Consider the following 15,055-nt stretch of genomic DNA (forward strand, 5'->3'; position numbering starts at 1 on the left):
TGGCTGCAGCCTCTGGGCTCTGGCTCCTCAGCTCGGGTCCTCGGGCTCTGCTGGGCCCCGTCCCTGTGCCGCAGTCTGGAGGCCTCCCAGGGCAGCGAGCCAGGCCGCCGTAGGGCTTTCCTCGCATTTCCTGTCTCAGGGTCACTGTCCTCCAGTGCCTCATGGTCCATGTCTTAGACCACATGTGTCAAACATAAGGCCCGCGGGCCAAATCCAGCCTGACAGGCCTTGCAATGTGGCCCGCACCGCGCTGTCATCACTGCACTCCGCTGTCAGTTTATGATATTGTCAGTTTATGACTGTTCAGTAAACCATTCGGCCCGCGATTTAGGCTGGATTTTAGATTTTGGCCCCTTCTCTGATTGAGTTCGACACCCCTATCTTAGACTCTTGTATATGTTTTGCCTAATTATAGTTGTTTGAGTCTCTCTCTTTAAAAAAAAAAAAAAAGTTTTTATTGACTTCAGAGAGGAAGGGAGAGGGGGAGAGAGATAGAAACATCAGTGATGAGAGAGAATCCTTGATTGGCTGCCTCCTGCATGCCCCCCACTGGGATTGAGCCTGCAACCTGAGCATGTGCCCTAACCGGGAATCGAACCATGACCTCCTGGTTCACAGGTTGATGTTCAGCCCCGGAGCCTCACTGGAGGGCATTGTTTGAGTCTCTTTAAGGTGTCCTCTGGCAGGTCCGGAAGATAAGATAGCATGGCGGGCGATGCTGGACCCCATTTACCGCCATGGGTAAGTTTCCAACCCCAAGAAGCAGTACAACCCAAATGCTTTCATACTTGGTTGAACAAGGAGAGGCAGTTGTGGGAAAGGAAACTATATGGGGAGGCTAAAGGAAGGTGAGAGTTATTTATTTTTTATATTTTTATTGATTTCAGAGAGGAAGGGAAGAGAGATATAAACGTCAGTGATGAGAGAGAATTCTTGATCGGCGGCCTCCTGCATACCCCACACTGGGGATTGAGTTTGCAACCCGGGCATGTGCCCTGATGGGGAATTGAACCGTGACCTCCTGGTTCACAGGTCGACACTCAAACACTGAGCCAAGTTGCTGGGCAAGAGTTGTTATAACAAGGTGTGCTTGTACAGATTCTCTTGACCTCAGCTCCCTGTCTCTGGTGATCAGTTTTCCCCATTGGTAAAGGGAGGACGTCTTTAAAGTGGGAGTTTTATCTCTTGCTTCCAGAGGGAGGCCAGAGTGCCCGCACCTGCTCTTTTCCAGGCGCTTCTAGTTAAAAATAACCGTATGTCAGAGAAGCATGTTTTGGGTTGACATATTCTGGTTTCCTTTAATTAGTAGTCAGGTGTTTTAGTGGAGGATTTAATTTTGGCCACACTCGGGTTTACCTGGAAGATTTGTTTCCCATTTCACCCAGGGTCTAGGTCTCAGGTCCTATTCTTGGTGACCACACTTCAGAGTCCCCAGTAGCAGGACAGACATACCTTGGAGACATTGTGGGCTCCCGATCGCCGCAGTGAGTGATGGTCAGAGTAAAGCAAGTCGCAGGCATGTTTTGGCTCCGGCTGCACCTAACAGTTATGATTGCGTTGTCCTGCCGCCTGTTACGTGTGCAGTAGCATTGGTCTAAAACCCAAGTGTATCCTGTGGCTAGTGTGGCTAGTTGGCTGAGCACCGCACCAAGCACTGGGAGTCACGGCTGGGATTCCTAGTCAGGCACAGGCCTGGGTTTATGGGCTTGATCCCTAGTAGGGGGTGTGCAGGAGGAGGTGATCAATTTTTTTCTCTCCCTCCCTCTCTCTAAAAAAAATCAATAAGACATTTTAAAAATTTAAAAACTAAAGTATATACCTTAATTTAAAATACTTTATTGTTACTTGGGGTGGTGAGCACATGGTTCATAGACATGCACGCCTGAAACCTATGTGACCTTACAAACCAGTCACCCAGTAACTATGATTTAACAAATGTAAACACATAAACCCTTTATTGATAAATGCTAACGATCATCTGAGCCCTTAGCACAGGGGTAGGGACCGTCGCCTTTCGGGCCCCATACAGCCTGCGGAATCCTTTGGTCTGGTCCTGCCAAGGCATTGGGGTGGGTTAAATGTGTGACCAGTTACAGCAGGCCGATGTTCAAGTTTGTAACTTTGTGTGGCCCAAGAATGATGGTATCAATATCCAAATGGCCCTGGCAGACAAGGTTCCCTATTCCTGCAGGTTAGCACGTGGCCATCTTCTAGCTCAGGGGTCCTCAAACTTTTTAAAGTGGGGGCCAGATCACGGTCCCTCAGAGAGCTGGAGGGCCGGACTATATGAACTATTGTACTAATTCCTACTGTAACACCTCGGCTGCGCTCACTGCCCAAAAAACCTGGCGGGCCGGATCAGACTCCTCTGCGGGCCGCATGTGGCCCGCGGTCCGTAGTTTGAAGACCCCTGGGAGGTGGTGGAGGGGTCGCCCTATGTGGGGCTGCTGGAGGCAGAGTGGCTGCGGAACGCCTGACAAGAGGGCAGCAGTGAGCTTCTCGAAGGACTACCTCCCTCCTTAGCCCCTCCTCTCACAAGCGCCTGCCTGTGGCCTGTGGCCCATGGACAGCGCTAACCCCCAGAGGAGGCTCTTTCACCATCAGAGCCGCCCTGTCTCAGCTCAGCGTGTGGTGCTCCCAGTCTCAAGGTCATTATTGCAGCCCTCAGGGCCTCTGCACCAGGAGGACTTCTCAAGAAACCTCTTTCTCGCCCTAACTCAGAGGTCAGCTAAACTCATTGGTCTACAGAGCCAAATATCAACAGTTCGACGATTGAAATTTCTTTTGAGAGTCAAAATTTTTAAACTTAAACTATATAGGTAGGCACATTGTTATTAACTTAATTAGGGTGCTCCTAAGCTGGCCTTTGCTAAAAACTCAAGGGGCCAAAGAGCCGCATGTAGCTCGAGAGCCGCAGTTTGCCAACAACTGCCCTAACCGGTTTGGCTCAGTGGATAGAGCGTCGGCCTGCGGACTAAAGGGTCCCAGGTTCGATTCCGGTCAAGGGCATGTACCTTGGTTGTGGGCACATCCTCAGTAGGGGCTGTGTAGGAAGGAGGCAGCTGATCAGTGTTTCTCTCTCATGGATGTTTCTCACTCTCTATCCCTCTCTCTTCCTCTCTGTAAAAAATCAATAAAATATATTAAAGAAAGAAACCGCTTTCTCTGCTCATCATAAGCAGCAGCTCCTCACTCTTGAAGCCCCCTACGAGGCCCGAGGCTGCAGTGACTCAGGTCCGCAGGCTTCTGCTGATGGCCGTGAGCTTCCCACCTGCAGGCACTTCCTCACTGAGGTCTGGAACCTGCGAGTCAGCCATGCCTGGCTCCACTCCTGGATTCTTACCTCTTCAGTGGCTCCTCGCGCTCCCGGGATCTGGAATGGGGAGCCCTTTCCAGAGGTTTCTGTTCGACTTCGCCAGGTCCATGCGGAGGCGCCGCCTACACAGGTGTCGTCGTAGGGAGCGTAGTTCTAAGCCGGGGGCTTAGGCATCCCAGAAGTTCACTGATTCAGCAGCACAACGAGAGCGTGCATTGTGTCTAAAACTGTTCAAAGTCGTGTTTTTCTTGAGCAAGATGTCATAACTGATTTCCACTCCAGTTATGTTGGTTTTGTAATTTTTCTCTTGGGTTTTATTCTGAGACTGATGCTTAGGAGCCTGGGCTGGTTAATTTTAAAGAACATGCCATCCCCTCCTTTGACCAGATAACCTGAACTTTGTTCTAAAGTCTTTCCTGCTTAGTTTTGTTCCCCTTGGGTTGAATTGTCAGGGAGTTTAAATGGTATAACTTGTCTGTTTGGGTCAAAAATTTTAATTTTGGCTAATTCAGTGAGGTGTAATGATAATAACCTCAGCTCCAGCCGGGATTGCCAAGTGAGAGGTGGTCTCCTTTGCCTCCCTGTTCACAGTCACACAAACGTATAAACTGGTTCAGAAAACGGAAACTTCCATTCTAGTGTGCATCCCCTTACACGTTCGGTGGTGAACAGGGAGGGCCCCTCTGTTCCCCTGCCCCGGTGGTGAGTCCTGGGGAGGCCTGCTGGGAGGAAGGCCAGCTCAGAACATGGCCGGCGTTCGACTCATCTCTAGCGGGTGTGCAGTCCATCTCTTCACGTAGTTACTGCCATCAGGAAGGAGAAAGAATGTAGGTACCAGTAGTTTAAATCAACATTTTAAGGAGTTGTTTAAAAAAAAGTTACTAATACGCACCCCTGCGTGCTCAGATGGCGGGTGGGTGGCTCACTTGGTTCATACACAAACCGGAGTTGCTTTTGAACATTACCACTATTCTCTGGTCTCCCACCCCCATTGCTGGCAGCCAGGGGAGGCAGCAGAGAACCCTGCCCGCCTGGGACAAAGGCCTTTTCTGGGAGGCTTGACTTCCGCTGGCTGGAGTCCAAAATGCTAATTGGCATCAGCTGCACTGAAGCACTGTGTGGGCCAGCAGCTGCCGCCCCGGAAACATCCAGCAGCGGCCTTACCTTTCTTTCCAGAATGTCCTCTCGCCTCTCTCAGTTACCTAAACTCCAGTGCTTCTTCCTGCCCGTGCGTCTGTTTGTGCCTCACGGGAGGGGAGTGGAGAGCAGGCATTTGGACAGCCTCCCCACGGGCTGCACACACTGGTCTTGCCAGTCTGCCCGTTCCTCTCCTTTCATGTGGGGCTTGTTGTTTAAAATCCCAGTTCTCATCTGTTCTCTGTTGTGTCTCCTGTGCCAGGTGGTGGTGGTGGGGTGTATTTAAATGTTGGGCTGAGACCACCAAGCTTGTTCTTTACGAATGGTTAAAGGAGGTGTGAACTCGGAGCTCAGTTCATTATTACTGTATCTAGAGACAACACAAACCCCGTGTTAGCACCATCAGCCCTCACTAGGGTTCCAGCTGTCCCGGCTCCAAGTCCATGGCAGGTCCTGCCTCTCGGACGCTGTCTCTCGTTACTGGGTGAGAGTGAGGTACTGTGCGCCTTTTACCTGGTCAGATGGGTGATAATCACTGCTCTAATCATAGCAGCGAGAGGAGGGATGGATGCTCCCAAGTCATGGATTCATCACATGGTGTCTCCCAACCCCCCTGCGCCCAGTGTGTTTGCCAACCTGCACATGGTGTTTCACTCCGGGGAGGGGAGCCCTGAATGTAGGCCTGCAGGGAGTTTAAATGGGTAAGAATTCACTGTGGTTGGAACCAGTTCTCGGAGTCCTTCATGATCCTCTGTTATTCTCAGGCGCTCCGCCTGGGAGCAAAGAAGCAGCGTTTGCTCTGTCCTGGGGGACACTGAAGGCCCTGGGTACCTGCTGCTGTGAGGGCGGGCTCAGCGCTGGAGGAGAACTGAGCCTGCACAGCGCACGCAGCTGCTCGAACTTCAGAAGTGATCGCCTGCTCTTACCACCAACAAAATTATGATCAGTGCTTTCCTTTTCCTATTCTACCTCAGCATTGTTCCTTTTGTTTTTCTATAGTCTTTGTAGCCCAGGTCCTGTAGGTTTACTGATTAGTATAAAGAGAAAATACATATCTCCAGTTCATTTCTTAACGACCTAGTCCGTGTGAGGAAAGTGGAGGTCAGATTTTCGGGCTGATGTGTTTCACGGTGGCCTGTCCTGAAGTGACGCATGCCTCCAACAGGAGCACGGTTAAGGACTGCTGTTAGGAATCCTCCCCTCAGCCAGCCTCATGAGGGACACTCTGGGCTGCCCAGGAGCCCCCGGTGCTGGGGCCACGTGCTGGCTCAGAGGAGAGCAGCTTCGTGCGCCCTGTGCCCATGCCATGGTGGCAGCTCACTGCCTCCCCTGTGTAGGGAGTGGGACAGAGCCCAGGACTGCGCTGTGGGTGGACTGGGCTTCTAGTTCCACTCAGGCCTGGCCCTGCGTGCAAGCTGATCTTTTAGTAGAAGTTCCTTTGAAGAAGGCTGTGCTGGAACCACCTTAGCCAGGCTGCACACTGGTTCTGTTCAGAATTAAGGTAGCATCCTAGTTATTCAGTGTCACATTTTTTATTGTTACTTTCAACATGGCCCTGTTGAAATCACAGATGAAGTGATACGCATTTGGTGTGATTTTTTTATAAGGAGTCATTGCACGGGCTGCCACAGTGACTGTACTGGCCACAGGACTCTGCTCTTATTTGCAGTCATGACCTCGTGAGTCACGTGACAGCTATGCCTACAGAATATCTGTAATATTCTCATGCGAGGGTCAGTCTGAAGCCACCATTTGAGAATTGCTTTTCTAAGATGATTCCATGTTTGTTAAGTGTTTGGTTTCTAACTCAGTGGTGTACAACTGGAAGTTTCTCTTTAAAAAATAGTTTCTTTCCCTCGCTGTTCTGGTTCAGTGGCTAGAGCATCGGCCCACAGACTGAAGGATCTCAGGTTCGATTCCGGTCAGGGCAAGTCCCCAATTCTTGATGTGAAAATAGAATGGACTGGAAACTTCTGTCGTTGCCTGTGGGGAGGGAAGTAAAGTCGTGCACATTATCAGAAGCCACACATTCTGTTTTTATTTTTTCTTGAGGATGAAGAGGAAGAAATCAAACTGGAGATAAATATGCTGAAGAAATATTCTCATCATAGAAATATTGCCACATACTACGGTGCTTTCATTAAAAAGAGCCCCCCTGGACACGACGACCAGCTCTGGGTAAGCACCGTGTCCTTTGGGGGTGTCTTGTGGGGGGCTGTGTGGGAAGCAGTAGGAACTTCCAGAGGGGGAGAAAGCAGAGGAAAGGGGCTGGTGTCTGGGACCTTTCTTGGTGGACACTGTACTAATGTTTATTTCACTTTGCCTGGAAAAGAGGTAAATTTGTGTTTCAGGAATAAAATGGCATGTTTTAAAAGCAATGTAATTAAAGAGCAAGAAAATTAAGATCTTGAAAATAAGAAGAAAAAAAGAAAATTAAAACTTTAATAACGAAAATTAACCAGATAACTGCTATGCGTCCAATATGGAAACCATCCTTGTGTCTATAGATGCTTATGTGTACAAAGGGTTATTAATATGGAAGCAGTAACTGAATGCATCTTTCTTTATTACCTGGAAGTGAGAGACAAATCACAAGAAAACAAACATATTAGTAATTTTTAATAGTATTGGTAAAAACAATAAATTTGGGAGAAACCAAGATGGCGGCATAGGGTAGACACCTGAATGCAGCCTACCACAATTTTGAATTTACAACCGGAAAACAAGAAACATTGCCCTGAAGCGCCGGACAGCTGGCTAAGAGGAGGCTCTACCATCTGGGAAGGGGAGAGAAGGGACGCTGAGCCTCAGGAACTGTGAAGGTGTGGAAAATTGTGTGTGCGAAAAGGCAGCGGCTGAGTTCCCTGCTGGATTGCTTGTGGCACTCGGAGAGGGTGGGCCAAGTTTGCTGCTGGCTTACTCTCAGTGCGCGGAGAGGGCACACAGCTAATGCGTGACTGGCTTTCTTGTTCAGGAGGAAAACAAAACAGCCCTATTGCTCTGATAGATGGCCCCAGTCAGGAAGAGGCCACTGTCAGGCAGTGGGCAGAGATCTCTTGGAGGTGGGTGAAGCCAGCGGCCATTACTGTGGGACTCAGGAACCGGAGCTTTGTAGGGAGGGGCTGACGGGAAACCAAAGCTTGTCTGCACCACCCCGAGACTCTGCCCCATCCAGGCGAAACACAGAAGTCCTCCAGGAGGCTGGCTTTCTCGTTGGGGAGAAAAAAAAACAAAATACTCCCGACTACACTGAGAGACAACTCTGAGCCGGGAAAAAACTAGCTGTCAGGGACCAGGCAAAACTTGAGAACAGCTTTTACCCAAGAGGTGCATGCACCAGCAACCAATCTTGCGGGACTCGCTGCGAGTAGGACTTTCCTAAGGCGGGACTGACGGCCAACCAAAGCTTGTCTGCGCCACCCCAAGACTCTGCCCCATTCAAGCAGAGCACAGAAGCCCTCCTACCTGAGACACTGCTGATCCTCACAGCCAATTGGCTTGGAGATCGTTTCCCAGTGATACCAACAACAAGCAAGTCTTAACAACAAGACTGCACACACAGCCCACAAAGGGCTGCACCAAGACTGTATACCTCAAGTAACTGGGAAGGCTGTGCTACTGGGCTCTACCAGAACACCTAGCACACAAAACTATTCCATTAAATCAGGGAAGCAGCTAAAATGCAGAGAAGAGGCAGGATACAAAGGAAGGAGTTGGAGGAAAGTAAAAGAATGGACATTGAGTTCAAAACTACAGTTATAAGGCTTTTTAAGAATTTCTTTAAAAAGGCCGATAAAATAAACGAGACCTATGAGGATATGAAAAGGGATCAACTAGGAAAAAACAAAAAGGGATCAACTCGAAATAAAGAATACATTGTCTGAAATAAGAAATATTATACAGAGTCCTAAAAACAGACCAAAAGATCACAAGAATCAAGTCAAAGATTTGGAACACAAAGAGCCAGAAGACACTCCTCCGCAGAAACAAGAAGGCAAGAGAATCCAGAAAATTGAAGATAATGTAAGAAACCTCTGGGACAACTTCAAGCGAACCAACATCAGAATTATGGGGGTCCCAGAAGAAGAGAGAGAGTAAGATACCGAAAACATACTGGAAGAAATAGTGACAGAAAAGTTCCCCCACCTGGTGAAAGAAATAGACTTACAACTCCAGGAAGTGCACAGAACCCCAAACAAAAGGAATTCAAAGAGGACCACACCAAGACACTTCATAATTAAAATTCCAAGAGCAAAAGACAAAGAGAGAATATTAAAAGCAGCAAGAGAAAAACAGTTAGTTACCTACAAGGGAGTACCCATACGAATGTCAGCTGATTTCTCAACAGAAACCATGCAGGCCAGACAGGAATGGCAAGATTCAAGGTACCGAAACCGATTTGGCTCAGTGGATAGAGCGTCAGCCTGCGGACTGAAAGGTCCCGGGTTCGATTCCAGTCAAGGGCATGTACCTTGGTTGCGGGCACATCCCCAGTAGGAGGTTTGCAAAAGAAATATTCAAGGTGATGAATAGCAAGAACCTACAGCCAAAAATACTCTACCTAGCAAAGCTATCACTCAGAATAAAGAGCTTCACCAATAAAAAAAAAAAGCTAAACGAGTTCATCACCACCAAACCAGAATTATATGAATTGCTGAAGGGGGTTCTTTAGGAAGAGGAAGAAGATAAAGATAAAAATTATGAACAACAAATATGTAACTATCAACAAGTGAAACTAAAAACCAAGGGAATTAAAAAATCTGATGAACAATATTTAACTGGTGAATATAGTAAAATCAGAGGTATGGAAGAGGAGTGGACTGACGATTTTCAGGGAAAAGGGGAGTGGGGGTGTGGGAAGAGACTGAACAAAAAATTTGCACCTATGGATGAGGACAATGGGGGGTTGGTAAACGGCAGAGGGTGGGGTGGGAACCTGGTGGAGGGGAGCAATGGATGGGGGTGGGGGGAGAGGAACATTTGTAATAATCTGAACAATAAAGATTCATTTAAAAAACAACAACCAAATTCCAGGAAATTTCTGGGCTTGACACCTTCATATTTCTCTCTTCTTCACCACAGGTATATTTAAGATGATGGGGCAGAGACCGTGAGAAATATGGTCATCACATAGTTACGCCAAAGGCTCTGGACGTAGAGAGCAGGAATAGAGATTAATCCTTTTCCTACGTTTTAAAAAAGCCATTTGCAAAATTAATAAAATGCAAGGGAAAGTTAATTTCATTTCAATTGCCCAAATGTCATCATAGTTAAAATTTTAGTTCAATTCATTTGATTTTTCAGGTACTTAAAAAATATGCTTATGTCCTTGTTGTTCAGACATTTAGATACAGTATATATAATACAGTTTTTAAAACTATGTGTTACTTAAAACTAGCATTTGACTGTGAAATAGTTTGAGAATCACAGTAGTCTGATTGGGCACATGAGAAACGATGTTCGGGAGTGTTTGTACCAGGTTTCTGACAACTGGGCACTGATTGAGAACAAAGTGGTCCCCCTGTTCCGTGTGCTGGGAGAGAGAGGCCACGCAGCACCGTGCGCCGGGGGCGAGGTGCGGCAGAAGCCTCAGTGGCCTGCACCAAATGTGCACAGTTAGTAATTGGATGGTGACATGCTCTCTGTAATTCAAATGTCTCCAAAATGAACACGTGCCTGGATCTTCAGGAAGGGCAGATGGAGGCCAGACTCCTGGGAGTACGGGTGCCCATGCCCCTGCCTGCCCCAGGCGTGAGTCTCAGTGTGTGTTTCCGCCCGCAGCTGGTGATGGAGTTCTGTGGGGCGGGGTCCATCACAGACCTGGTGAAGAATACCAAGGGGAACACGCTCAAGGAGGACTGGATCGCGTACATCTCCAGAGAGATCCTGAGGGTAAGGACAGGCACGGCTCTGGTGCCCACCGGATCTTGCATTTGCATTTTCACTTTCCTTGGGCTCTGTATCACTAGCTGGCTTTGATAGTTTAAGCTAGTACATCACGGTTTTGATCTAAAGAATCAAAGTATTCTGGCAAGAATCTAAAGAAAGTAGATTGAAAGAGGAAATAACTTTTCTTGTGTCTCCCTGAGTTCACCTCCAGGTGTTGAGAAAGTCAGAGTGGAGGGGAGAGAAAGCAGCCTGCTTTTCTCTGAGAGCCCGTGCCTGAGCTGCGGGCCAGCCAGTGGTGCCGAGAGCTGGCCCTGGTCGTGGAACTGGGCGCTAGCTGCTGGTCCATGCATTAAGGAACAGTCCGGTGTTACTGCTACCTATAGCCAACTGGAGGCTTGTCTTGTGCTCTTAGAGGAAGTTTCCGTGCTACTGCTACAGCAGCTTCTGAAAATCCCCTGGGGGCAGAGCCACGCTGACCACAGCCAGGGGCCTCCGTGCTTGCCCCTGGACTACACACATGAATGACTTGGTTTGATTTCATTTACCACTATGCTCCACTGAGTTAAACTGGAATCTAATTGCTAGGCTTCTCTCGTTAATATAAAAAATTGTTACTTTTTATTTGTAGGTGAATTTACCCCCATTTTTATATTGAAGTTTCATAGAGGACTACAGGTTTTAAAATGCCAAGTGGAATTCATAGGGATAGGTTTTAATTTCTTTTTGTTTAGATACTAAAAGCCCAGTGAACGGATTCGTGCCCTAGTGGGGCCCCTTGGCCTGGCCTGCACCCTCTCACAATCCGCAATCCGGGACCCCTCGGGGTATGTCGGAGAGCCAGCCTTAGCCCAATCCTTGCAGGCCAGGCCGATGGACCCCACTGGGGTATGAATCCCTCCTTCCCTCTGAGGTTCATCAGTCTGTTCCATGTTTCCATGCCTGTGGTTTCTAGTCCTGCGTTGAGCATCTGCTCCCTAGTGGTCAGTGCATGTCATAGCTTCCAGCTGGTTGCTAGGCTTTTATCTATTTAGATTTTACACTGCCTTTGACAATAGGAAATTCCCTTAAAAAAAGTAGTTATGTGGATGAAGTGGAAGAATCATCTATTTATAGTAACATTCAGATTTTATTATTAAAGCATCAGGGTTCTGTCTAAGGCTGCCATGGGGAGCAGGGTGTGAGGCGGGAAGGCAGTGTGCCTGCCCACTGCGACGGAGCGCAGGGCGTGCACAGGTGTGCGCGGTCAGCGTCAGGAAAACAGCCTGCTGGACAGGAGGACCTGGCTACGGCTGTGGCCGCTGGGGTCCTTCAGACTTGGTTGTGAGAGCCCTGCCCTGCTGCTTATCTGATGGGCACCCGTAGCTGCACACTTGGCTTTCGGGACTGCCCTTCTCACCTGTGAGATGCAGTGCCACACCTATGAAGGGAGTGCCCTCATCATGAGAACTCAATGTCAGTGTATCAGAGTCATTTGATGTAACATGTGCATACACAGCTAATGCTCATGTACTATTAGTTGTCCTTACTCTGTTAGAAGCACACACACATGTTTTTCTACGTATAACTCCAGTGTAGGATTTCTCAAGCAGAGAGCTAGGTTTCACTGTAAATGTCTGAGGCATCAAATGAGTGTATTTTAGACACATTTCATCAGTTTCATGCTTTTTGCCTTTTCCAAAGAGCTCTCAAGGTCAAAGTTGGAGCAATTTTTAAAAAATTGATTTTAGAGGAGAAGGGAGAAGGAGAGAGAGAGAAACATCAGTGATGAGAGAGAATCATTGGTTGGCTGCCTCCTGCATGCTCCTTAGTAGAGATCGAACCCACAACCTGGGTATGTGCCCGTGACCAGAATCAAACTGAGGACCCTTCAGTCCGCCGGCCAATGCTCTCTCCACTGAGCCACATGGCGAGGGCAGTTTCATGCTTTTTTGTGCACAGGCATACGTGTTACCAGTGTGTGCACTAAGCATGTCTCGGCAGCATGTGCCAGCAGCCTGGTGTGTTCCCCAGTGAGCGCGTGGCTTCTGTCCTGTGACAAGTCTGAGTGAACTTAAACACACCAACCTCTGGGATCCAGAAGCAGGCATGGAAGCAGGTGTGCATTTATCAGGAAGGAATTGCTAGGAGTCGTTCTGGTAAGGAGAGGGCAGTAGACTGGGAGGTGAGCTCTCATAGAAAAGGAAGGTTACGCCCCAGCGGAGGCTTGGGGCTCAGCAGAACAGAGAACCCGTGGAGACTGTGCAGAGGGCTCGGACTGCTCTCACTTCTCAGTGGGGGTAGATTCGGACGCCCTGCGTTGAGATCCCTCAGAAGGGTGTCCTGAGCGTGTAGAAAGCTCCTGGCCGTCCCACTGGACCTCGGGAGGCCAGAAGGTTGACTGGCATTCCAGCCACTTTGCGTGCAGTCTACACGGCAGTGCCATGCCTTTAGCAGGAAAGGGCATTTTTATGTGGAGGTGGGCACTTAGAGCCTTTCGTAGCCAATGCTGAAGGCCAGCCTTCGACTGCCCCTCTTCTCTGGCCACGGATGAGATAGTTACAGGGAGACTGCTCCCCAGCTTTGAAATGTGGATTCATTTGGTCTAGAATGTTTACTTGTGTGTATTTGTATTTGTCGTCCGTCTCTGCTAAGAAAGAATCGTTGCAGCTTGGTTTTTGACATGGGAGCTGCGAAACATACACGCTCCGTCCCTCCCGGACGCACCTTACAGGAAACGTGTTCACTGTTCAGAGCCGTCCTGGCTCGGGGTGGCACTGGTGACAGCGTCGGTGCCCAGTGGCCACCCTTGGCCATACCCGGCACAGGAGACACTCCTATGTGTGTTGTTTGTTAGGAATAAGAATACTCAGGCCGCATTTGTCTGAGGACACTTGGGCACTTGTGTTTGTTGCTAAGGTGATGCTATAGAAGTGTAAGAAGGGGTTGTACAAATTATAGAATAAATGATGAGCGGAAGTGGTAAAGCAGGAGATGGGGAAGAAGTAGGGAAGCTGTGCATTTTTTGCCTCCTCCTTTGCTGTCAGTTACTTCACGCGGAGAGGAGGCTTTCTCTCTACCTGGCCCTGTAGTGGCTCCTGTGTTAGTGCCTCCCCCGCCAGCACCGTGGATAACCCTGCACCCTCCCACGGCTGCACGCGTGGCTGGTGGAGGCCGCGGGCAGGCCTGCGCTTGAGAAAGAGTATTGTAGAGCAGCTGGCTCACTTACTCCACAGCCTTCAAAGCCATGGTAACAATAAACCCACAAACAATGGACGGGAGAGTCAAACCCTTCTCTTCAGTTTGCCCCTCGGGACCAGGCCTTTCCAGGGAGTGGGCTGCTTGTACCGGAAGGAGGCGGGTTCTCGATTTTGCTTCTCAAGCTAAAGATGGGGCAAGGAAAGGAGTTGAGAGGATGGGGCATGTGTATCTTTCAGACCATATTTGGATGCAAAATGTAGTTGTGTTCTTGCTCCCCCACTCAGAAGAGACTGCTCTTGGGCTTCCTTCCAGAGACAAGGTCATCAAAAAGCACCCTGTGCCAGGAGGTCTCTCTGGGGAACAAGCACTCTCGCACAATCCTTGATGGCCGGGTTGTTTTGCGTTTGGGGCAGAGGTGGGATGATGCGCTGTGTGGGGGACCCAGCTCACCTTTGCTTTCCTCCGGGTTGTGTCTAGTTCAAACATACCTCGGAGTCACCCCCTGAAAGACGGGTGCACAGCAAGGGAAAGGCACCGCCCGGTGCACAAATAGCATTGCAATCATCCACAGAGTCTCGGGCATGGGAATGTGGTGACGCCACCACAGGGCCTAGCCCGCTGGAGCGGAGGGCGGGCATTGCTCTGCCTGTGGAGCGCTGTGAGCGCCGCCTCCCGGGAAGCAACCAGATTGAATGTGTGTGCTAGCTGTGGTCCACGCCCTTCTCAGCAAGCGTGTGTCCTGCTGCCTGACTCACAGAGATAGCGACTAACGTTCAGTCTGTCTCCCTATTCAGGGCCTGGCGCATCTTCACATCCATCATGTGATTCACCGGGACATCAAGGGCCAGAACGTGCTGCTGACCGAGAACGCAGAGGTGAAGCTCGGTACGTGACGGAGGGCTGCAGGCCACGGCTCACTCCTGGCGCAGCCAGCAGCATCCCTGCCCATCTGCATGTAGCCTGGCTCCTCCCTTCCATCATGCCTCCTCCCTTCATGTTGTGTGTGTGTGTGTGTGTGTGTGTGTGTGTGTGTGTGTGTCATCCAACCCACGTTCTCTGTGCAGTAGACAGACTGGAGTCTAAATCAGATCATGTCATTTTCCTGCTTCAAGATCACTAGTAACCTTCTATTTTACTCTGAATAAAAGCCACATTTTCCTCACGGCTCATAAACAGCTATGGCCCTGCTACTGCTGGCCTCTGGTGAGGGCCTCACGCACCTTCCTCAGTGACTGACTTCTGCTTCCTGGGAACTTGCCTCAGGCCTTCGCCCATATGTTCCTAGGTGGAAGCTGCAGTGTTTCTCCATTCTCATTGGTCTTCCCTGACCCTTGGGTCTGTGCTTATTTCCTCCATAATAATGATCACAATTTATAATTATAAAGCTATTTGTTTACTTAATATTTCTGTCTCCTTTATGAGAATATAAGTTCTGGGGGTACAGCGACCAGGATTGATTGATTTGCCAGAATATTCTTACGCAGCACCCGCACAGTGCCTTGAATGTGCTCAGTAACATGTGATGGATGGGGGTGG

At 49.2% G+C, this 15,055-nt stretch overlaps 1 protein-coding gene across 50 annotated transcripts in view; it reads left to right on the forward strand.

The window, feature by feature from the left end:
- The window catches only part of MAP4K4 (mitogen-activated protein kinase kinase kinase kinase 4), a 176,466-nt gene that overhangs the window by 103,331 nt on the left and 58,080 nt on the right, over window positions 1-15,055 (forward strand). For all 50 annotated transcript variants that reach the window (XM_084900441.1, XM_084900446.1, XM_084900452.1 and 47 more), the window contains exons 4-6: window positions 6,506-6,631; window positions 10,235-10,345; window positions 14,314-14,404. In XM_084900441.1, the coding sequence (XP_084756567.1) occupies window positions 6,506-6,631; window positions 10,235-10,345; window positions 14,314-14,404 (328 nt within the window). The remainder of the gene's footprint in view (window positions 1-6,505; window positions 6,632-10,234; window positions 10,346-14,313; window positions 14,405-15,055) is intronic.

The sequence above is a fragment of the Pipistrellus hanaki genome, assembly GCF_964339955.1.
Source record: "Pipistrellus hanaki genome assembly, chromosome: 12".
Lineage (NCBI taxonomy): Eukaryota > Metazoa > Chordata > Mammalia > Chiroptera > Vespertilionidae > Pipistrellus > Pipistrellus hanaki.